This window comes from Dermacentor variabilis, chromosome 3, assembly GCF_050947875.1.
Source record: "Dermacentor variabilis isolate Ectoservices chromosome 3, ASM5094787v1, whole genome shotgun sequence".
Taxonomy (NCBI): Eukaryota; Metazoa; Arthropoda; class Arachnida; order Ixodida; family Ixodidae; genus Dermacentor; species Dermacentor variabilis.
Genome location: NC_134570.1, coordinates 222,827,495 through 222,850,624, shown reverse-complemented (window position 1 = coordinate 222,850,624; position 23,130 = coordinate 222,827,495). Strand labels below are relative to the sequence as shown.

General features: G+C 48.3%; 1 protein-coding gene across 1 annotated transcript in view; it reads right to left on the bottom strand.

Annotated features, from left to right (window-relative positions):
* The window catches only part of Spx (Spliceosomal protein on the X), a 162,163-nt gene that overhangs the window by 10,736 nt on the left and 128,297 nt on the right, over nt 1-23,130 (bottom strand). Inside the window, exon 9 of the mRNA XM_075686880.1 lies at nt 3,634-3,744. Within this exon, the coding sequence (XP_075542995.1) occupies nt 3,634-3,744 (111 nt within the window). The remainder of the gene's footprint in view (nt 1-3,633; nt 3,745-23,130) is intronic.

Genomic DNA, 23,130 nt, shown 5'->3' with positions numbered 1-23,130 from the left:
TCAAGCCCTGTTGTGCACAAAGCAAACACTGCGCATATGCACTACAGTTGCATGTAGCTGTGGCCTAATGCATAGCGTATATACCGCGGCTGCCGAGGGGTGCCGTGACAAGTCTGCTGGCCAAGTGCATTGTAGCTTGCCAAGGACAACCATGTTTGACCCGTCGTAGGCGCCAAAATCGGTAGTGGCGCCTACGTGAACATCCAAAATCAAATTTGAACTGTGTTCCACAGTGGCATTCAGTAGGCGGAGTGTTGCGGGCTCGCCCCACTCTGCCGTAGCATTCACAGTGCAAGTCGAAGGAGTGGACGCACCGCTCAGGGGATGTTTGATTGCCAGTAACCCCGCTTCTACAGAATGCACTGAAGTATTTTTTTTGTGGCAAAGTAGTTTTTAAATGGTATATCTTAACTTCAAATGCACTTGGTGCACTCGACTTTGATAAAAAGTGGTTCAGGGCCCCTTTAAAACATTGTGTCGCTTATCACATGACTTTCTAATGTTCACCAAACCTTCTTCCACACGTAGTTACCACAAACCCAATCTGACAACCTTTCATGCACACACTCATATGTTTAAATACAGTTACTTTCCCCGTAAAATAGAGTGATGAAATTCGTTTAGTGTCTACAAAGTTGACATTTCCAAATTTTCCGAGTTTCCCAGGTTTCCCTCGAGTGCCTTTGCAAGATTTCGAGTGACACAGAACTTCGTTTTATATCAAGACGGGCTGACACTATGCTGCCCGATGCTGTCATTCTCTAGAAAGCATGTTAAAAAGTAAAAAAAAAAAACGACTTAATCTAGTTTGAATAGTAAGGAGTAATGTTTATTTTCTTCAAAAACAAAACAGAAAGGAGGGGTTAACAAGAATCTTTGAAAAGAATGGTAAAACCCACTACGAATCGAGTCAAACATTCTCAAACACAAATACAGATGCATTTTGAGTGTGAGCTATTTCTATGAAATGATAGCAAGCTCATTGGTGAGGCCTGAACTTTGTGACAAGTGACATTCTCTCTCAACAGCTGGTAAGTCAACCTCAACTGTCCTGACATACAGTCAGCCCCCAAACAATGCCTCAGTGTTGTGTTTCACTGCTTTAAAGAGCTTATTTTGGTTTGAATGAGAGACGCCTGCATCTTGGCGTCAACCAACACTTTGTTTTTTGAGCTTAAGCGCCTTCAAAGAAGCGGTGGCACACTTCCTTTCTCCATGTTCATTCCTCCATGCATGGGTCCTTTTCTGTTCTCGTCCTCCTTCCGCCACATGCTTCCCCACAGAGCATTGGAAGCGTCCTCTTGGTCAGTTGTACAGTCAACATGTGATTTTTTTCGCACTCCCTAAAGACTGCTAGAATGTCCGAAAAAATAAATGCACATCTTTTACTGCCCTTAAGGCCTCAAATCGCCACAGGCATGTCTAAAAAAGCTCTGAAGGCCTACCAGTACACTTATTAGGCATATCAGTGCTCGTACAATGACAGGTGATGGCAGGAACACACGTGTGTATCAAGGAATATATGCATGCTACTGAGCATTAACTTTGTCTTCTGAAGATTAATATGCTGAAGACAGAGATAATGCTCAATAGCCTGGCAAGGGAACAAGAGTTCAAGGTCTCCAGTCAGCCTCTTGAGTCTGTGAAGGAGTAGCTTTACCTAGGTCAATTACTGACAGGGGACCCTGATCATGAGAAGGAAATTTACAGAAAAATAAAAATGCGTTGGAGTGCATATGGCAGACATTGCCAGATCCTGACCGGAAGCTTACCACTATCATTGAAAAGAAAGGTGTACAATCAAAGCATTCTACCGGTGCTAACATATGGGGCAGAAACTTGGAGGTTGACAAAGAAGCTCGAGAACAAGGACGCAAACAAGTTAAGAAAGCAAACAGGGATAGCCGATATACTAATTGACATTAGGAGAAAGAAATGGAGCTGGGCAGGCCATGTAATGTGTAGCATAGATAACCGGTGGACCATTAGAGTTACAAAGCGGGTGCCAAGAGAAGGGAAGCACAGTTGAGGACGGCAGAAAACTATGTGGTGTGATGAAATTAGGAAATTTGCAGGCGCAAGTTGAAATCAGGTGGTGCAGGACAAGGGAAATTGGGGTTCGCAGGAGGGAGCCATCATCTTGCAGTGGACATGAAATAGGCTGATGATGATGACTTGTGTCCCGTGACAATTGCCCCTTTCCACGCTTGTTATGCTTCACACCAATACTTTCGTGTATGCTTCAGCCCGTAACATTGCTGTATTCAGGCGAAGCTGGTGTCGAGAACCGACATTATGCAACGCGCAGTCGTTTCTGAGCTTCGAAGCCAACTGCGAGGACCGCGGTGCCATTGCTGACAGCTGCGAATTCTTTTAATGAAAACCATGGCACCAAACCACAGGAAGCTTTAATAGCAAATGTCGAGGCAGCTAAGCCTAGCGTTGCGGCCGTGGAGGCTACGGCTGCTACTGCAGTGGCGGCTTCGGATGCGAGAGTGCTGGTTCTAGGCGGCGAGGCAATCAAAATGACGGCGGTGGTGGCTTTGATTAATGCTGTTTCAGACCTGCGGTCACGTTAAAAAGTGCAGAAAATTGAACGGTGAAGGGCTCTAGTGTCCAAAATTTCAGACATTCTTTATACATTGACTCTACGGGGTAAGTGGTGATGCCGCACCCAGAAAGTCGGTCGTTGACTATACAATGGCAACTTCTCCAGCCATCGACACGGAGTCAAAGATGATTCGTTACCATTCCTCGCTGTTACTTGAGCCAGCATTACCGTGACTTTCGTTTCCGTTCAATAAAATTCCAGCTAATTTTCCCTGAAAGAAGCACAAATTCCCCGAGTCTTGCCTGAGTATTTCCAGACTATTCAAGATCCCTGACAATTCCCAGTTTTCCCGGTTGGTAGACACCTTGTTGTCTGGATATATTCGTTACCTTCCTTTGGAAAGGTTCCCTGCAGAACTGATTACATGGTCGCATGCTTCCGTTTTGCTCCTCTTACAGTATTTTATGACTCTTATTTGTCTAGCATCATTAGGTTCTTTTTTTTTTCTGGCACCTTCATTTTGCCACCTTGTGCCCACTCCTGCAATAGCTGTCTAGGGCTGCAGTATGTATGAATAAATAAATAAGGCAGTGAAAGATTTAACATGCTTAGTTTGAGAACTATCACTGAGACAACACCGTACCATCAATGAGTGTTTAGTGCAAAATTTAAACAGACCTTCATTTTCTTTTCCAAAGACCAACCTGTTATCATGGAATGAACAAAAATAGTTTTTAAAGAATAGCTTATTAGCCTGAATTGATTTAGTATTTCTCTTTATGTGTCCTTTTAACTCTTGCAAGTCACTGGCCAGGAATGTAGGATTTATTGCACGGGATTTGGGTGCTCTACTTGCTGGTTATTTCAGATGTATGAGAACACAATCCACTGGAAGTTGGAATGAATTCAGTGCAGCTGACCAATTACTAGAATTTGCCGCTGGATGAATCACGAGATGCATGTAATACCCCTTCAATGGGGCCTTTAAGGAAATAAAATGAAATGAAATGAAATGAATGCATACAAGACGCAGTATGCTGCGAGGAATACATCTGCAACAGCACTAGACAGCAGCCACTTACCAAATGCTGGTGGCGGTGGTGGCGGTGGTCTTTGCCCAAACTGCGGCGGTGGTGGAGGTGGTGGCCGCATGCCGGGCGGTGGAGGGAATGGTGGGGGCATCCCAGGGGGACCTGCACCGCCAGGTAAAAAGCCTTAGGTGTGCCATGGTAAAACACTTGTCCTAGCCACTGTTTGGACATTTGCTGGTTTGTAGGCGGCACAAAGCAAGTTGAGTCATGCAAGCTCTTATGCAACCACTTATATTTGCTGCCGACAAGATGCTAAAGCAAGAAAAACAAATTTTTGCATCACTTCTCAAGTAATGAACTGACCTAACACCTCAATTTCGAGAGTAGAACTCTGTTGAAGAAATATCCAGCTGATAAATGCCAGTGTATGTGTGAAAGAGTTACTGTCAACTGAAAAAACCACACACACAAAGAGAGCATGTTGTACATTTGTTCTGATGAAAGGAAACAGTGGGTGAAGAGTCGGGAGACAAATAATGATCCAGAATCCAGTAGTCGAGAAACAGTGTGTGTTAATAAAAAGACAGGACATATATAGAAATTTTTAGAGGACATACCTAGAAACCAAAAAGGTGAAGCATTGATAGTGATAGCACATTATAAAAACTACTGAAAGGTCAGTCGTCTTACTGGCCATATGAATTGCAGTAAACATTTGCTTACTAATTAAATTCATAAGCATGGTGTCATGCACACACAGACAAACTTGAACCGATCTCACTTGATGACCCCTTATGCTTGCTGCCACAATACTGGGGTAATAAAGAGTGCAGGCAGAGGGAACTGAACACTTTGCCAGCCTCTCACTTGAACGCATTTCTGAAACTTGAGATTACGTGACCACCAGCACTATATGCATGGGAGGACAACGCACATGATGTAACCAGTCACCTCGGCTAACCCAATCTTTGCACTCGCCACAGATTACCTCCAAGCAGGGCATACGGTCCACTCATCCATGTCGATTGCCATGCACAGCTGGAGTAGGAGGATGCACACTCGCCAGCTGACCCCAGCACGCACTTGATCACCTTACTGCATGCTCTCACAATTGCGTGGGCGGGAAGATAGGTGTACACATCAAGCCACCACCTTTCTTGGCTCACCCTCCTCCAATGATTCTCCTCGTAGCCACAGCAAAAGTCACGCAATTGAATCTCATTGCACTTGTACTCAAAACAAAACAAACATAACGGCAAGAGGGTCTTGCACTCAGTACTAGTACCACTAATCATGTTTATCAGATGCTGCTCCGCTTCATTGGCCATTCTCTATTGCTTGGCACACAATTTGAAAGGTGCATTCACAAGCAACTGTGTGTAATTCAACCATCTGACCATTTGTGCCCGCAGCAATGAAATTTCGTTATACAGTTAAACCTCGATATAACAAACCCCAACATAATGAAATTCTCGATATAACAAAGTATTAAACTTTCCATAACCTCTTCTCTATAGAACAAACATAAAAGAGTGAAACGCAAATAGACACTTATTAAACAAAAGTAACAAAACAATGCAAAGAGACAAAGTCCAAACTAACACAGTAAAATAAAATGAAGAAATTCCAAAGGTCAGTTACGCAAAGTTTCAAAGTTCACTGGCGCTGGTAGAACGGCGGTGCACAGCATGGACTATTTCAGGTCATGAGCGGTGCCGCTGTGATAGTGAAATGCTATCTGGTATGACCTCATATTCGAGCGCGCCAATGCGTCGGATTTTCTTGTAGGGTCCGAAATAACGGCGTAAAAACTTCTCGCTAAGTCCTCGTTGGCGTATTGAGGTCCAAACCCAAACGTGGTCGCCGTGCTGGTACTCAACGTTGCGTCATTGAAGGTTGTAGCGTCGGCTGTCATTCCTCTGCTGGTTCTGGATCCGTAGGCGGGCTAGCTGTTGGGCATCTTCAGCCCACTGGAGGTAAGTGGTGATGTCAAGATCCTCTTCGTCGGGTTCCTGCCGTAAACCAGCTTGAACAATGTGATCTGTGTTGTTTCTTGCATCGCCGTATTGTAAGCGAAGGTAATGTACGCCAGGACGGCATCCGATGCCTTGTGTTCGTTGTAGACGTACATTGCTAGCATGTCGACGAGGGTCGCATTCCGGCGCTTCGTAAGACCATTCGTCTGTGGGTGGTAGGCAGTTCCTCTGTCGGTGATGAGGACTTCTGGGGCGCCATGTCGCAGCAGGATGTTCTCAACGAATAAGTTCGCCACATCGGCTGTGCTGCCTTTTGGCAGTGCTTTCATTTCAGTGAAGCGGGTGAGGTAGTTTGTCGCCATGACGATCCACTTATTTCCAGCTGTTGACATCGAAAAGGGCCTCAACTAGTCTATCCCGATCTGCTGAAATGGTCGGCAAGGAGGCTCGATCGGCTGTAGTAATCCCGCTGGCCTTGTAGGTGGTGTCTTGCGTCCCTGACAGTCACGGCATGTCTTGACGTAACGGGCAACGTCTGCGGTCGGACGCGGCCAGTAATACTTATTCCTGTATCCTTGATAGCGTCCAGGAGAATCTGAGGTACCCAGCGGTCGGATCGTCATGTAGGGCATGGAGTACTTCTGGATGCAGTGCTGAAGGAACAGCAAGAAGGTAGTTGGTGTGGATTGGTGAGAAGGTCTTCTTTACTAGTAGGTCTTTTAGAAGCAAGAACAAAGACAATCCTCGCTTTAAATGTTCTAGGGACAACGTCGGTGTGCCCTTCCAAATACTCGACGAGGTTTTTAAGCTCAGTCTGCTGAGCACGTTGCTGTTCAGTGAAGTCTTCCGCATTTATTATTCTAAAGAAGGTGTCGTCATCATCGTCATCTTGCGGCGGTGGTTCAGTGGGGACGCGTGATAGGGAATCGGCATCAGAGTGTTTTCGTCCGGAGCTGTAGGTTACGCTGATGTCGTATTCTTGGAGTCTGAGGCTCCACCGTGCCAGGCGTCCTGAAGGGTCCTTTAATTTCACTAGCCAACACAACATGTGGTGGTAGCTGACGACTTCGAATGGCTTGCCATATAGGTAAGGGCAGAATTTCGCTGTAGCCCGAATGATGGCGAGACATTCCTTTTTGGTCGTAGAATAATTGCCTTCTGCTTTGGACAGCGATTGGCTAGCGTAAGTTATCACCGGTTCAAGTCTGTCTTTCCTCTGGACTTAGCACTGAGGCCTAGGCTACTGGCGCCAGTGTGGATTTCGGTATTGGCGTTCTCATCGAAGTGCGCAAGTACCAGTGGTGACTGCATGCATCGTTTGAGTTCTTGAAATGAGTCGGCCTGCAACGCTTCCCACTTGAACTCGACATCACATTTAGTTAAATGTGTCAATGCTCAGCGATGCATGAAAAGTCCCTAAAAGCGCCTGTAGTAGGCACCCATGCCAAGGAATTTATGCACTGCCTTCTTGTCGATGGGCTGCAGGAACCTTGCGATGCCAGCTGTCTCCTGCGTGTTGGGGCAGACTCCAGATTTGCTGATGACATGGCCAAGGAACAGCAGCTCATCGTAAACGAAACTGCACTTTTCCAGTTTGACAGTAAGCCCTGTGACTTGATGGCCTCTAGTACTGTCGCAAGCCGCCTAAGGTGATCGTAGAAATTTCTGGCGAAGACGACGACATCATCCAAGTAGACAAGACAGGTCTACCACTTCAGTATTGCTAACATTGTGTCCATGATGCACTGGAACGTTGCAGGTGCCGAGCACAGTCCCAATAGCATGACCTTGACCTCGTAGAGGCTGTCTGGCATGATGAAGGTGGTCCTTTAGCAATCTCTCTCGTCGACTTCTATTTACCAGTAGCCAGACTTGAGATTCATCGACGAGAAGTATTTAGCGTTGCAGAACTGATCCAATGCGTCGTCTATCCGTGGGAGGGGGTATACGTCCTTCTTAGTGATCTTGTTCAGTCGACGATAATCGATGCAGAAACGTAGGCTTCCGTCCTTTTTCTTTACCAAGACAACAGGGGAAGCCCACGGGCTTTTCGACGGCAGGATGATGATGTCGTGCAGCATTTCCTCAACTTGTTATCTTATAGATTCATGTTCTCGTGTCGAAACTCAGTAAGGGCTCTGGCGGAGTGGTTGAACGCACTCTTTGGTTATTATGCGATGCTTTGCGACTGGTGTTTGCCGAATCCTCGATGACGTCGAAAAGCAGTCTTTGCATCGACACAGCAGACTTCTGAGCTGTTGCTGCTTAATCATGAGGAGACTTTGATTTATGTCGATGTCTGGCTCGGGAACTACAGTCGTCGGGGTAGATGCGGCAGAATCCGAGAGGACAAACGCACTGCTGGTTTCCAGAATTTCCTCGATGTATGCGATCGTCGTGCCCTTGTTGATGTGCTTGAACTACTGGCTGAAGTTTGTCAGCAATACTTCCGTTTTTCCTCCATTCAGTCGAGCGATCTCTCTTGCGATGCAAATTTCATGGTCGAGCAGTAGACGTTGGTCACCCTCGATGACGCCTTCTACGTCTGCAGGTCTTTTGGTGCCAATGGAAATGACAATGCTGGAGCAGGGTGGGATGCTGACTTGATCCTTGCGCACTCTCAAGGTGCAGTGACCATGATAGCTATTTGGCAGTATCGCTTGATCTTCTGACAGTGTTATCGACTTCGAGCTCAGGTTGATGATTGCGCCGTGTTCGTTCAGAAAGTCCTACTGAGAATGACGTCTTGTAAACACTGTTGGAGGATAACCAAGGTGGCAGGGTAAGTCCAACCATGAACGCTAATTCTTGCTGTGCAGATTCCAGTTGGCATTATTAGGTGTCCTCCAGCTGTCCAGATTTGAGGACCTCCCTATGCAGTCTTAACTTTCTTCAACTGCGTGGCAAGAGGTCCACTCATCACGGAATAGTCAATTCCTGTGTCCACTAAGGCGATGACTGCATGGCCATCAAGAAGCCCATCGAGGTCAGTGGTTCTTTGCCTTGCGTTGCAGTTAGGTCTCGGCGTCGGATCGCAGCTGCGTCGCATTGATGTGTGGCTGGTACGTCGCGGTATCAGGTCCTTGGTCGGTGTGTTCTGTGCTTGCAGGCTTCGTTGGGATGGCGGTGTATCTTTGTTATGTTGTCGAGATAGTCTCATCGGCGTCTTCGTCGGCAGTGGAGGATCTTTATCATTTCGACAAACAGTAACTGCACCTGCATCGGTTGCTGCTTTTAGTTTCCCGGATATGGGCTCACAGACCAGCCCCAGGCTGGGCCAGTGTATGGTCGGCGCTGCGGCGACAGGTAGCGGCCTGGTGACGGTGAACGGAACAGTCGTTGAGGGCTCCACTGAGCAGCGGCGAAGTAGTCGCCGATGTCACGAGGGCGTTCACCTTCCCGAGGGCGTGGTGCGTTTACAGCGAACCCTCGCAGCCCTAAGTTGCGGTATGGGCCTCGGCGGTACACATGGCCAACTTGCCCGCAATGGTAGCAGAACGGACGGTGGTAGGGGGCGCGCCAAAGGTCCTTCTTCTTTGCGTAGCTGCGCTGGGCGACGAGTGGGCGTGCTGGCGGTGGCGGCGGTCGACAACGGAATTGCGACGTTAAAGGGCCCTGGCGCAATCACGGAGGGGGACCTTGATGGCGGGTGACGGTGCCATAGGTCATCGATTCCAGTTGGGGCTGTGGTGATTGTGGTTGAACCTCAGGAACTTCAAGCAATTGCTGAACCTCTTTGAAAATTTCTGCAATCGAGACCACTTGAGGCAGCGACCTTGGGTACAACTTCTGGAGCTCTTCCCGTGCGACCGCTCCGATAGTCTCGCACAGATCGTCGGTGGCCAGGGATTGAACTCCAGCGTAGTTTGTAGAGTTTCTGCGGTGGTTGAATTGCTGGTTCCACATTTCGAGTGTTTTCTCGATGCTGGGGGCTTCGCGACGAAACTCGTCGATGGTCTTTTGTGGGCTTCGTATCATTCAGGCGAAAAGTTCTTCCTTCACACCACGCACGCATGAGTAGGCAAGCTTTCTTCTCCTCAGGCATTTCTGGGTCGGTGTGGTGGAATAAACGGCACATTTCTTCCGTAAATATGACAATGTTTTTGTTTGGTAGCTGCACTCGGGCTTCCAATAGAACTTCAGCCCTTTCTTTCCGCACCATGATCGTGAAGGTCCTCAGGAAGTTACTTCGGAAGAGCTCCCAAGTTGTAAGGGTGGATTCCCGGTTCTCGAACCATGTCCTCGCGGCATCTTCCAAGGAGAAGTACATTTGGCACAGCTTGTCCTCAGAGGTAATGTTGTTGAAGACCGAGATCCTTTCGAAGGTTTCAGGCCAGGTTTCTGGATTCTCCAACGAAGCTCCTCGGAAGGTAGGGGGCTCCCTGGTTTGTTGAAGACGATGGGGTACGCTGGGGATGTCGTTGTGGTTGTTGAGCTGGCCATTGTCTTCCTGGTCAGATCAGGCAGAAGTCCATGCTCCAGGGGCAGTCCTTGCAGTCTGCAGCTAGCTCGCTGGTCTTGGGCAATGTCGATGTTGTCGTGGGGTTTCAGGCTTAGATTGCGGCTTTGTGGGGCGTTCGGTACATGAACGTAAAGCACCTCCACCAGATGTCACGCGGTAGTGATTGTGACGAACACAGTAGCAAAACTGTAAATGATGAAACTAAATATTTATTGGGTGAACTTGTGCCCTCAAAAGCAATTTGAACTTAAAGCACAACGGCAGTGGCAAACACATTCAGCGATCGTCTGAAATCTGATTAGCCGGTCAAGCGCATCAGCTTTTATACATCAGTCATAGAAGGTTCCAGAGTAATCGCTGGGACCTGCGTGTCTTTCGGAAAGTTCTACACCACTCGCATTGCACGAGGAAATCAGATTACACAAGGTTCGGTGACAACAGACAGCAGATAGAACCATCAATAACTTTCAAGAAACTTCCGATACATGCAAGTGCGTCCTGCGCTGTGCGATAACATTGGTTAGGCGGTGAAGCGCGGTACGTCAATCGATGAAGATAAACAAGTACACGTCACTATTTTAGAACCTCAATATAACGAAGTGTGTTTGTATGCAATTTCAATATAACGAAATTTCACTGCCGCCACAAAAGAATGCAGAGACAATAAACGGAAGCTTTTGCGGACGCAGATGGTCAAATGATTCAATTATAAGTGGCTGCTTGCAAACACAGCTATCAAATCATGCTCAGCGAGACAAGAGTGACTGCCGAAGTGGAGCCACATCATGTTCTGCATAAAGTCCAAGTGTAATAAGACTCTATTTCGCCCTGCACACTGTGTGCTTTAAATAAGAGGGAAAGTGTGTGAGGATGGCACAAGAAGGTAGCTTTAAGAGTTTCGCTTTCCCAAGCGAGCAAAGAGAAAGAGGGGGAGGGGAGTGTGGTCGCAGTAACGCGATCAAGAGCATGTAAAGGTGTTAACGAAGGGGTGGGCGGGGGGTGGATGGGGGTGTGTATGCTGGCGCACTTCTCAGTCATGGCTACGCATGGCTGTAAGTGCGGTTGAGTGCACGTACAGCCACGCACCCTGCTCTAGACGTAACCTGCCCCTTGTGCAAAGGGTGGGCGTGCCGAGATGACGTGGCATCATGGAAGTATTGGAGATTGCGTAATCTCTAGTTTCGGTGACCCATTTGAGCAAGAGACCAATGAGACATTCGCTTCCCGCTGCCGGCTCTTTTCATGATAGCTCCCTTTTTTCCACTGTGCACTTATCTTTTTAATGATAATTGTAAGCTTCCAGACAGGATCTGACAATGTCTGCCGTATGCACTACAACCCATTTTTATTCTGTAAATTTCCTTCTTATGATCAGGGTCCCCTGTGAGTAATTGACCTAGGTAAAGGTACTCCTTCACAGACTCTAGAGGCTGACTGGCAATCCTGAACTCTTGTTTCCTTGCCCGGCTATTAAGAATTATCTTCAACCCTTCTTACACTCTCTTAAGGGGGGAGGCTACACTTGAAATACTACTTTTTTATTTGTGGACACATCTGAACAAAATTTTCACACTTTGTGTATATTAATATGCAGATTCTAAAAATATAATTAATTTTGCCATAGGATAAGTAGTTTATGACATACTCCAAAAGCACTGTATAAGCTGGGTCCTTTGTTTGGAGGAAAATTAGCATCTAAACAGAAAACCCTAACACAGTAATTTGAGTATAAAGACTATCTAGAATGTTCAGGGAGTGTCATAAGGTAATCTGAGCAACAGCTAAAGCTCATCAAAGTTGTGAGAAAAAAATGCCATCTTGACATGTCAAGCATGTGACCCATTTCAAATACTTTTTGAGAAGAGTACTGCTTTGAAAAGGTGCATGTTGCTTACTGTATACATCTCACTTTCTGGCAAAAAAAAAAAAAAAATATGCTGATAGCTGAAATAGGACAGAAGCTATTTTACCTCCAAAATTGGAAGTCTGTCAGAATTGTTGTTTTGAGAAATCAAGGAAAAACATTCTGCAACATCTTTATTGAGAACATACCAATAAAATCTCAAGGAAGTTCACCAGGGGCATAATCTGGATGCATCCTATCTTTATGCTGCTTTTTGGCCAGCTTCCTTGCGCTCAAAGAGGCTTCTCGCTTCTCGCTGGAGTTAGCACTTCGATGGCCGTCTTTCTCCTTTGCTCGCTGAGATGCAGTACCAGGAATATTCTGCTGCAGAATTGCAGTGGATGCAAGCAGGTTCCCAGTGTTGAAGCGTAAGACAGCTTCCCCAACAGCAGCTTGCATGGCAAAGAGAGATGCATGCTGTTCCTTTGAGACACTCCAAATCACTGCGTGAAGGCTCTCATTCGAATTTTGTGTCTTGTCTCGCTGGTATCTCTGGAGCAGGGTTTTTTCAGATAGCCGCGTATATACAGGCAGCATTGCTTCTGCCACATGTTCTGGTAAGTTGTAGTGGTGCCTAGGTTCAGACTCTTCCTTTGCTCTCACAGCATTGTGACAACAGAACATTGTCAGAACATTGCTGAGAGCCCGTACTCCTTGGCGGGGTCCTTGAAAGCATCAATCACCACTTTCTAGCCGCACCCGGGACACAGCACGAGTCCAAGAAACTCTTGTACGATGGATAAATCCACGATTGCAAATTCAGTTCCCCTGTGATTAACGTCCTCTCTCGTGTCGACACCCAGCAGCTTGAACTTTAGTTCCATTGCAGACTGCGACACCAGGCACGTTTTCCAGCGATCGCTGTGTGCTCGCTACTTTCTTCAGTCGTGAAAGAAACGGTGCCTGCACGATCTGTGCCAACACGCGTGGCGTGGGCGGACGAAGTGTTGATGCTAGACGTGCCGGTATGCAGCTCGGAACTGGATCCACTAGAATGTACAGGCAGACCAGCAACCGGCAACTCCGTGAGTATGACAGGCCTAGCCACCTTCTATGGCGCATTCCACAGCCGCTTGACGCGCAGTAGCCTTGAGACGACGACCTTTTCCAGCCATTCAGGCAGCGAAATGAGCACCTTGTCAAACGTCTTCGCGAAGCAAGCGGCTGAACAAACGTAGACAGCGGCGCGATGAAACCAGAGATAAATAAACGTAGCGAAACGCGAGAGCGGTCGAGCGCGTCAAATAGCGCTGGACCGATAGGAGCGAGGCGCGCGGGGGGTGTGAGCGCTTTGGCTAATCGGCGGCACGCACGCATCCTTCAGAAATGACGCGATAGCGTCGGTTTCCCTTTACCGACGCCATTTTGAACTGTCGCAAAATGCGCACAAAGAAAACAGCTTCAAAACAAGCGCAATATGGTGACCATCGGCCACCGCGTTCGCAAATGGCGACGGCGCGAAGTTTGAACATTTTTGACCAAATTTTGCTGATTTAGCGTTAACCCTGGCCCCTTTAAGTGCAATTTTTTATTATTTTCCGACTAAATTTAGCTACTAGATTTCGCGGAGGGATTCTTGAATGTATAAACGTAGCGAAAATGCACTTTTCCGAAAATCAATTTTTTTGCGATTTTTTGCCGTTTCAAGACCCGCGTCCCCCCTTAACTCTATCTGTTAAGGTCCTCAATCATTTGTTGCAACTCGTTCCCAGTGTTGCTAAACAGGACAATGTCATCTGCAAACCGAAGGTTGCTGACATATTCTCAGTTGATCCTCACTGTTAAGCCTTCCCAGTTTAAGTGCTTGAATACTTCTTCCAAGCAGCCGTGTGCTTCAGCCCTGCGCCAATACAATCGCCAGAGCGAATGCAGTCTTGGAGGCCACACCCCACTGCTAGCCCAAGCAGCATACTGCAGAGAGAGTGAGAGAAGTGACAGCCTTCGCACTGCCACACACAGTGTGGCTCGCCCGGGGAGGTGCAGCTAGGTACGGCTTGGGCTTGGCCTCCGAGATTGCACAGGGGAGATCTCGGGAGGCCACGCCCAGCTGCGCCTGCCTGTGCAGTACAGTAAGAAAGAGGTCAGTTGAGAAGTGTGATAGTGAGTCGCTGCTTGTGTGCATGGCGGTGAGAGAGAACAGTGCTGCTGAGGTGAACCAGCTCAGCTGTGCCAGCCTGTGCAAAGTGTTACAGTGAGACAGAGAAGCTTGACGGTGAACCGCTGCTTGCGTATGCCTAGTGCCGAAGTGCAAAAGACCGGCACGCTGATGGGAGGCATGGCCTGTATGCCCTTGCACCTGCCCGCCCGCCTGTTTGTCCATCCACCCGCCCATCCGTCCCAATTTGTATCTGTTTTCCTGCCTACCTGGCTCATTGGGGAGTTCGTACTTCACGCACTTTACAGGGGCTAGCTACCTATGTTTGTTTGTATGTAAGCTTGTATCTAATCATTTTTCCGTCTAACTGGGTCACTGCATATTCAGTGATCGAATGGTTTGTGCATTGGGCTGCTGTGCTGAGGTAACAGGGTTCGAAAACAACCACCGGACCAACTTGGGTTAGTGATTATGTGGCAATGTGTACAATGTGCCGCTCTTCAACGAATCTTTCACCCAAAATAGGTTGCTGCGAGACTGCATAGGTACAGCTGTTCGAAGAAACTTTTTGACGCCAACTTGGAGTACTGGGTGTGTGCCATTTGGTCTGTGCTGGTAAACTGCCAACTTGGCTCACTGGGTATGTGCCAGTAGGTCGGTGCCCCTCTTCTTCAATGAAGGCCTTTGATATTGCGGGGATGCGTGACTCTCACGCGTCTCCTGTGATCTGGCTTCGCCGCGTGGCGTGGCGCCTGTGGCGGTCGGTGTGGATGAAGCGCAGTACGAGAGATGACGCGAGTGTTGCGTTGCTAACGCCACCTCACGGTGGGGTTACTTGGGCGCAAAAAGGAGAAGGCTCTTCCTCTTTGGCTGCGGGTCGGCAAGTGGCGCGGACGTTCTGCACGTGCGCAGATCCATGCTTCTGCGAGACTGTCTCGCGTGGCCTCTTTCGAACGCGCCACTGTTCGCGTGACCGTACGCGCAAACGACCAGGCATTGGGATCCAGCATGGGGCGAACATATTCGCTCGCTATCCGGTAACGGTGAGTCAGACTTCCTAGATTTATCGTGCGCCCATCGGCATGTTTTGTGGATAGCAACTCGGCTAGCAGGCATTGATCTATGAAAGGTGCAATAAACACCCTTGTGATTGTTTGCACGACTGTCTTGTCGTTCCTTTGTCCCAAGAGCACGGGTGAGAATCCCACAATACCAACAAAGGTAACTGGGAATGTGCCACTTTACAATGATGAAAAAGACCCCTTAAACTCCTACAATACTGAGCGGAATCAGACCCAGGTCACAAGCATTCCTCAAGGACAGCAACCTGACGCATTAGCAGGCTGCACTACAAATTAATTGAATATGTGCCACTTTTCACTGAACACCTTTGATGCCAGTGCTCTGGTGAGCTACGCCATGAGTTCACTGGGCATGTGCCACTCTTCTATGAACCTCTTGCCAACTTGGATCACTGAGTATGTGCCAATGAGTGTGTGGCAAGCGAGGGACCACTTCTCAGTGTTCGCAGCCACCAGCGTACCACGCTTCTAGTCTCAAAGGCCATGCGCAGACTTCGCAGCAGTGCCACTAGATGGCACAGCGCATCCAGAAAGAAGTGAGAGAGGAGTCCAGTTGCTGCATGACGTGTTCTGTGCAGCCGTGGTGGTTACTTCAAAAGACAGGCTGATCGTCAGCTCGTCCCTGACGACAACAGACCCCTCAGTTGCAGAAGAAGCGGCCGTGGCCCTCGCACTCGCACAGCCGAGCGTGGACACCGTAGTCACCGACTCAAAGACAGCCTACAGAAGCTTCCGCAGGGGGGTAATCTCCTCTGCGACCTGAGCCATTCTAGCCAAGCACAAGCCTCCGGGAAGAGCCATAGAGCTCATGTGGGTCCCGGCTCACTCGCAGGTAGCAGGCAACACCATCGCCGACTACCATGCCCGAGAAATGTCAATCCGGGCCGAGCACGAGCCGGAAGAGCTACCGCACCCGGATACCAGCTTTCGGGACATTACCCGGATGTACCGAGAAGAAAGGTGCAGACTGCCAGAACCGCACCCTAAACTCATCAGGCAACAACAGACGATCCTGCGTCGAGCGCAGGCGGGATCGCTTGTGCATCCCGTACTGATGAACCGCATGTACCCTGCGGAATACGATATGCTCTGTCCTTTTTGCAGAAGAGAAAAGGGCACTCTGCCGCATGTCTTGGCAGAGTGCACAGAACTCAAGACCCCCCCTCCTCCCCTTCCCACCAACACCCCAATCCCCAACCCCTTGAGCGATGGGAGACCTTGTTATCCAGCCCCGCCCTACTGATTCAGCTCGCGCTGACGGACAGGGGCCAGGAGCTGCTGGAAACATATGGGTCCCGTAACTAGGGAACCACCCCGTCTGTTGCCTGCGTGTACCACCGATTTATTTCGGGCCCAGTAAATGTTGCTTCATCATCATCATCAGCGTTCGCACACACCGGCGTGCCACGCATTTCGGAGGCCATGCGCAGGCTTCCAGGCGGTGCTACATGGCCCCAAGTGTTCGTAGGGAAGCGCAAAAGAGGAATCCTGCTGCAGTACAGGCCTCACACATAACTCATTGTGTCACTATATTGATTCGATGCTAATGCATCACAGTTGACAGTCATTGTGAGATGGTTTCTGCTGCAATTTTTTTTTACAATATAAACAAGCCAAGTGCAAAGCAGGAGCAAAAGACAATCACATTAGAACAAAAGGCAGCTATTGTAATCACTACTGTGCTCGGTGCTAAAAAGTTTTGTGGTTTTATTAAAATTTTCATTGCATATGTAGTGTATACGCGCCGTGCACGCCGATGGACGCACCAATGGTGGCGGCCTTGCGCAGAACACGCGGGAGAGGAGCCTGGCGCGCGCCGTAGTTTGTTGTGTCATTGACTGGGCTTCTCTGTCTTATTCACGTTTTCAGAGCAAGATAGGCAACACCATTCCCACGTGTGGGGTGGCCAAAGCTTCAGGAAATGTCGAAGAAGAATTGTTGCAGGGTGGGGGGCTCAAATACCGGTGAAAACGTGCCGGCGATATGGTTCTAATCATTCTCGGCAAAGCCTCATCAGCGGGAGCAACGGTAGCAAAAATGGATCGTCGCTTCGAAGGGAAATTTCTTGTTCTCATCCTTTCCTTTGTCTCGTCGGTGTTTTTTTCCACTCGATCATAGTTAGACGCGTGAGCAACGAAGTTCGTCTGCAGTGCAGCATGATGTTTAAAGGCATTTCGCTAAAGTTCGGAATGCTGTTTGCCGCTTATATTGTTTTCCGCTTCTTTACCGCATTGCGCTAGCTAGGCAGCACGACTGCACGAGCGCATTGCGTTGTATGTTAAAGCTTATTGCAAGAACTGAAATTGTTGGTTTCATGTGGCACGGTAAATCCTCGCACCAGCTGTCGCGCACTTCATGTTTTTACATCTATTTTATGTGTGACTTTGCACATGTTTAACTGTTGCTAGTTGCTCCATGCATAACTCTTGTCGATTCTTTTGAGCTGCAAAGTTTCCACCCTGCCTTGTTTGTAAAGGGTATAAATCATGCTGTGTCTTATCGGAATGATACCAAGGAAGTGCTTCTTTAACAGCTTTATTCTTTTCGCCCGAGGGCATCTTAGATATTGTTTGCGTTTTTGGAAATGTGTTTAGAAAACAGGTAGTTCAGGGTGAGAATTGATAATAGCTACTGCATATGATATTTTTGTTCCATTTCTCGCTGAAATGTTCGCGTCCCGTTTGGGAAGTCATCACACCTCGATGCTGCCTGAACAAACTTAACACGCCGAGTGATTTGTTTGTTTCACAACGTAGCCCCTTCTTGCATGTGAGTTTTGTACTCAACTGAATTCTTTCTTAATCTTACGCTGCAGACGACTAAACCGGGCCTTGCCGCCAGCACTCATCTACTTTGACTGGCGCTGCTCTGCCTTTAAATATATCATGTGAACGTTCTCTAGAAATATAAAAAAGTAATGAAAAGTTAGTCAGTCTTTAGCTTTGTACATTTCCAAGCAGCTCCCTTGGGGAATTTAAAGTTGCACAAACTGCAGCGGGAACGGTAGTTCGTTGGCGTTTGCAGCAGAATTGCATCGGCGGTACAGCACTAACACGCGATTTTATTAACCCGTGTGTTTGGTGACTTCGTTGGCTAGTGTACGTGTTTCCATCAATAAAGTGGCAATTACTCTTCTTGAGGCGACTTCGACTGCACTTATTCGGCGATGTCACATGTATTCATCGGCAGAAAAATCACAACAGTATATGCAGAGATTGCACCGTGCGGATTTGTTTGATATAAGTCTGCACTAACGACAGGTGCTTATTATTCAGGTACAGAAGCAGCATTGCGGCAAGGGTAGGATAAAAAAAAACATCGAGAGATCGCATCACTCAACAAAATTTATCGGCTAGTGAACATTAGCTCCACGTCATGTAAATGGGGTTCATGGCGTTTGTCTGCGGGACACACCTTGCACGTATGCGGATCATGTTGTCCCAAACACTGGTAACATCGTGTTCATACCCGCTCGCACAGAGGTCAGCCCTACAGCTGTCACCGCAGAAGAAGCAGCCTGGCACCCGAACAAAGGAGAAATCGCAGCCGCGAACTTCAGCCATCCTTGCTGCAAAGGGTTGTCGTCTGCTACTGCTCCCGCATGTACTGTTGGAAGCGTACGCTAGATGGCTTTCAGTGGCGCCTCTATAGGCAGTGCACGCGGCATATAGTGGTTCAGCGGGCCGCGCCGCCATCTACTGCACTCTACAGGGCATACAGTATTGCAGTAAACGGCAATAATGGATTTAACAAAGTTTGGCTCCCCATTCACCTTTGTTATAATGCGGTTTGAGTGTATCAAATTTCTCCATATGTTAAGCAAATTTATAAACCCACAACAGTGCAGTGTGCGAAGGTGATGAAAAAAATGACCCATTTTATAGCAAACAAAATGCCAAGGGCTGGAAATACCAAACATATGCTAGTCTTTGATAAAGAATCTCTCAATTACGACAGCAACAGGCTGCATTCTTTTAAAGAATCACCGAAACACTTTTCTAACTAATTATAAAAACGGCCTCACTATCAAGGGGGACAGGAGTATTTAGCCCTAAAATGACTGAAACATTAAGTGTTCTGAAATTACATTTTTGGAAACCATCTATTATTCTCTTCATCTGCCAAGTTTCTGACTTCGTGCGTCAATATTTCACCCATCGCACACTATGACACCAATAAACTGTGTAGGTGGCAAATACGTGCAAATATATGCAAAATTGCTGTGCGACTGGTTGCTCGAGGCACTTTGCGTGTACAGTGGAATCTCGATAAATGGAAATCACTTAAGGGGGACATGGGTTGTGGTGATTATTTCCTGCATCCTATGGCCAAATCTGATGAAAATAAACAAGCTTACTTAGTTTTTCGTGCTGATTTCAAATATGCAATAATTTTTCTTGTACGTCCATTAGTTCAGGAGATTGACAGTGCTGTCACTATTGTTTCTGGAGAAAATAGAAAAAAAACTGCCAAGCAGAAAGTGAATTTTATTGCATAGCTAGATACTATAATGTGCAATAACTGCAATGCTGCAAAAAGTTTTCAAATGAAATTGCTAATTAGCCATTCTGCAGGTGATCAAAATTCTTTCCTTGTCCTAAGGCTACCACACCAAAAGAAAATTAATAATATGGAAGTATACATGTGCACAAAGTTGAAATTCTGCTCTCAGCACTTTGTAATATGCAGATTAGGCTTTCTGCTCTTAGCACTTGGTAATATTGTAAGCACTATTAACGCACTTCGTCGTTTTCATTCGTATATAGTCATCATCACCTTCCCTGCTTCTTCTACTTCTTCGCGTGTGAGTTGGGAGCGTTGCCTTCTTTGGAATAAACAGCGCTTGACAACTTGATCGGTCTCGGTATTGGCCTCGAGCTCCACCACTGGAAAAGCTGGCGCCACCGTCGGCGTGACGTGCTAGGAGGGATCACGTGGACATAGCGGCCGCGTCGGCTGCTTCGGGAGCGCCGAAGCGAGCTAAAAACGAGAGTTTAAATTCCCTCGTACGCTGCGGTCCTCATTTAGTGGCGAGATTTCCCCGCTTCGAGTGTCTCCTTTACAACGCTTGAAAGCACTACAATAGGTAGTAGCTGCCTTTGAAGGCGCGCAACATGGTAGGCTACTGCTCGGTGCCGCAGTGCGGGACGTACGTAACGGAGGCCGATGTCAGCCTTCTTCACACGTAGGCGCAGGACAAGAAGCCGCGTGAAGCTTGGCTCGCGAACCATAAAACCGGCAAACAGTCATCGGCTACAACTCGAGTATCCAGCAAGCACAGACGCGAGGAAGATTTCTGCTACGGCGCCGTGTCTGTGATGTTCGGAAAACGCGCACTGAGACGCTCGCCCGAGTCCGTTGCCCGAGTAATGTCACGACGGTTTGGTCTATGAACTTGTCGATGCTATAGATACTGGCAAGTTCAGTGGAGTGGAAAGGGAGCGGCAAGAAGCACATTAAAAAGAAAGCATGGCATATGGTCATGTTTGTGTTATGAATTAGTGCACTGGATTACAAAAAAGGAGCAGCGGGAAATCGCACGCTGAGAACACCGATAAGCATACAGTGTGACGCAACTCTAGAAATAATATTGAAAGGTAAAAGAATTTAGAAGAAAAAAAAAATATTGAATCGTCCCGACGGCACATCACAGTCACCGTAGGCGTCGAAGTCTCTACAATGAAATTACAGTGGAACCCCGTTCATACGTTTTTCACCGGACCGGGGGAAAAAAACGTAACAGCCGAGAAAACGCAACAGTGAGGAAAGCTCCGAAAATGAATGAAAAAAAGGGCAGCTTCAACTATAGACAATTTATTTCCACAGAGTGCGCTTAGGACTTAAAAAAGCCTATAATGATGGCTTGCCGTTTCTTTCGCTCGGTAGAAATCGCCACACGTTTCTCAATAGCCTGGAAGGCCGCATTGCTGTCAGCGTCGCTGTGAGGTGCGACGTACCTGCAGAGGTCTAGAGCCGCGACGGCTTCTCCAAAGCTAGGATTTGGCCACTGCCCGGCATCATGCGGCTCGTGCTCCTCGTCGTCACCGCGCCACGGCAATGGCAACGGACGAAGGAATATCCGCGGGAAATTTTGCCCTCTTTGGCGTAATCATGCTAACCTGCTAACGACTGTTTAGTATTGCTGCGGAGAGCGCGCGTCCGAGCAGCCCGGTTGCGCGCGGCGCGGCGTGGGAGAAATGTAAACAAGAGAGGAGAGCTGTCCCGGTAGGCGGAGCAACGCCACTAGCAACGCCAACTTCCGGTTTCACTTTTGTTTCACAAAGAGTGACGTGAGGGCCTCTCCCGAGTTTCCTTCCTCCGTGAGTCGACCCGTCCAACAACCATGCGGTGACCCTAATCACAGTGATGATAGTGAGAGCATTTTTCACGAATGGCCACTTAGTGCGGCCTCTCGAACTGCCGTGCGGCTTTTTGCAGCCAGTTCCATAGCCAAGCCCGGCCAAGCCCAGCCAAAACTCGTCAAAAGCCAAAATGGCGGTTGGAGCGCGTTGCCTACTTCAGCCCAGGCGGGTTCGGGGTGCCAAGTTGCGACGTATCATGCGGGAACGTTTTCACAGCTACGACGTAACAGCGGGGTTCCTTATGCATTGAATCCTATGGAGCTATGCCGGGACCGGATGAAAACGACGTAGCAGCCGGGAAAACGCAGCAGTGAGGAACGTAACAGCGGGGTTCTACTGTATTTTTTGAACAGCTCTGATAGCACCCACGCAACAATGGTTGCTTGTATACTGTCAAACGCTCATATTCTGCGGCCTAAAGCTCATGGCACAGTGCGAAAACGGGCACGCGGCGAAAGCGAAACAGTGCGCGGACAAGCATGCAGACGCGCAGTCGGTCGCTGCGAATCTGTGCGATCGCTGCATTGAGGCTTCATTCTATTACGCTCCATTTAGTTATACAAACACTATAAGAACATATTTCACGTAGTTTGCTCTCAGCGTTTACCTACCTTTCACGCAAGAAGCCGGTTTAGGAGACTCCAATCGCGGCGACCGCGCGCAGTAGCGTTCACTGTACGTATTCGGTAAAGAGATAGCGTCTGTAAACGATTGTGCTCTTTCAGTTTGCCCAAGATTATTATTTAGACAGTAAAAAGCTTCTCTCGTTTCGAAAGTACTTACAGAAATGTCTGGAAGAGCTCGCGCGTGGTGTTTTCAGTGAGCGCTGACAGCAAAACCTATGAGGAGCGCGCCACGTGATCCCTCATACTACGCCAGCGAGCCGCTTCCGATAGATGGCGACTCCGTAACTCCTCGCCGCCAATATAAAGTGGTGGAGGTACGTCAAGACCCCGACGTCCTCTCGCGTTCCCGCCCTCCTTGGAGCTCCGTTCCGGTCGCCGCCTGCACCCAGCTACCCCTACAACGATGGACACTTCCAACCCCGGCCCTTCCGGCGGCTCTAACCCTACCACACAGGCGACCCCGCCTGCGGCGCCCTCTTGTACTGTGACGAGCCCTCAGCGCGATCTCCCTGTCTTTGCGGGACTCCGCGGTGATGACGTCGACGATTGGATCGACCACTACGACCGCGTGAGTTCTTGCAACAAGTGGAACGACACCCAGAAATTGAGGCATGTCGCCTTCTACTTGACCGGTGTTGCAAAGATGTGGTATTTCAACCACGAATCCGACATCGCGGATTGGTCCACGTTTACCTCCAAGCTGCGGCAAATCTTTGCTTCCTCGTCTGGCCGTGCAGAAGTCACCAAACAGAAGCTGGGAACGCGCCGCCAACTTCCCCAAGAGTCTTACACCTCATACATAGAGGATGTCTTGGCTCTGTGCCGCCGCGCGAATCCTAGCATGCGGAAGCCGAACGCGTTCGCCACATCTTAAAAGGCATTGGGCCTGTCGCGTTCAACGCCTTAATCGTGCAAAATCCGGCTTCTGTCCAAGACATCACTTCAACATGTCAACGCCTTGATGAGCTGCAGTCTATTCGTCTTCCACATGACAGCAGCGATCCTCAGGATACCCATTCTCCAGATCTACGTGCTCTTATCC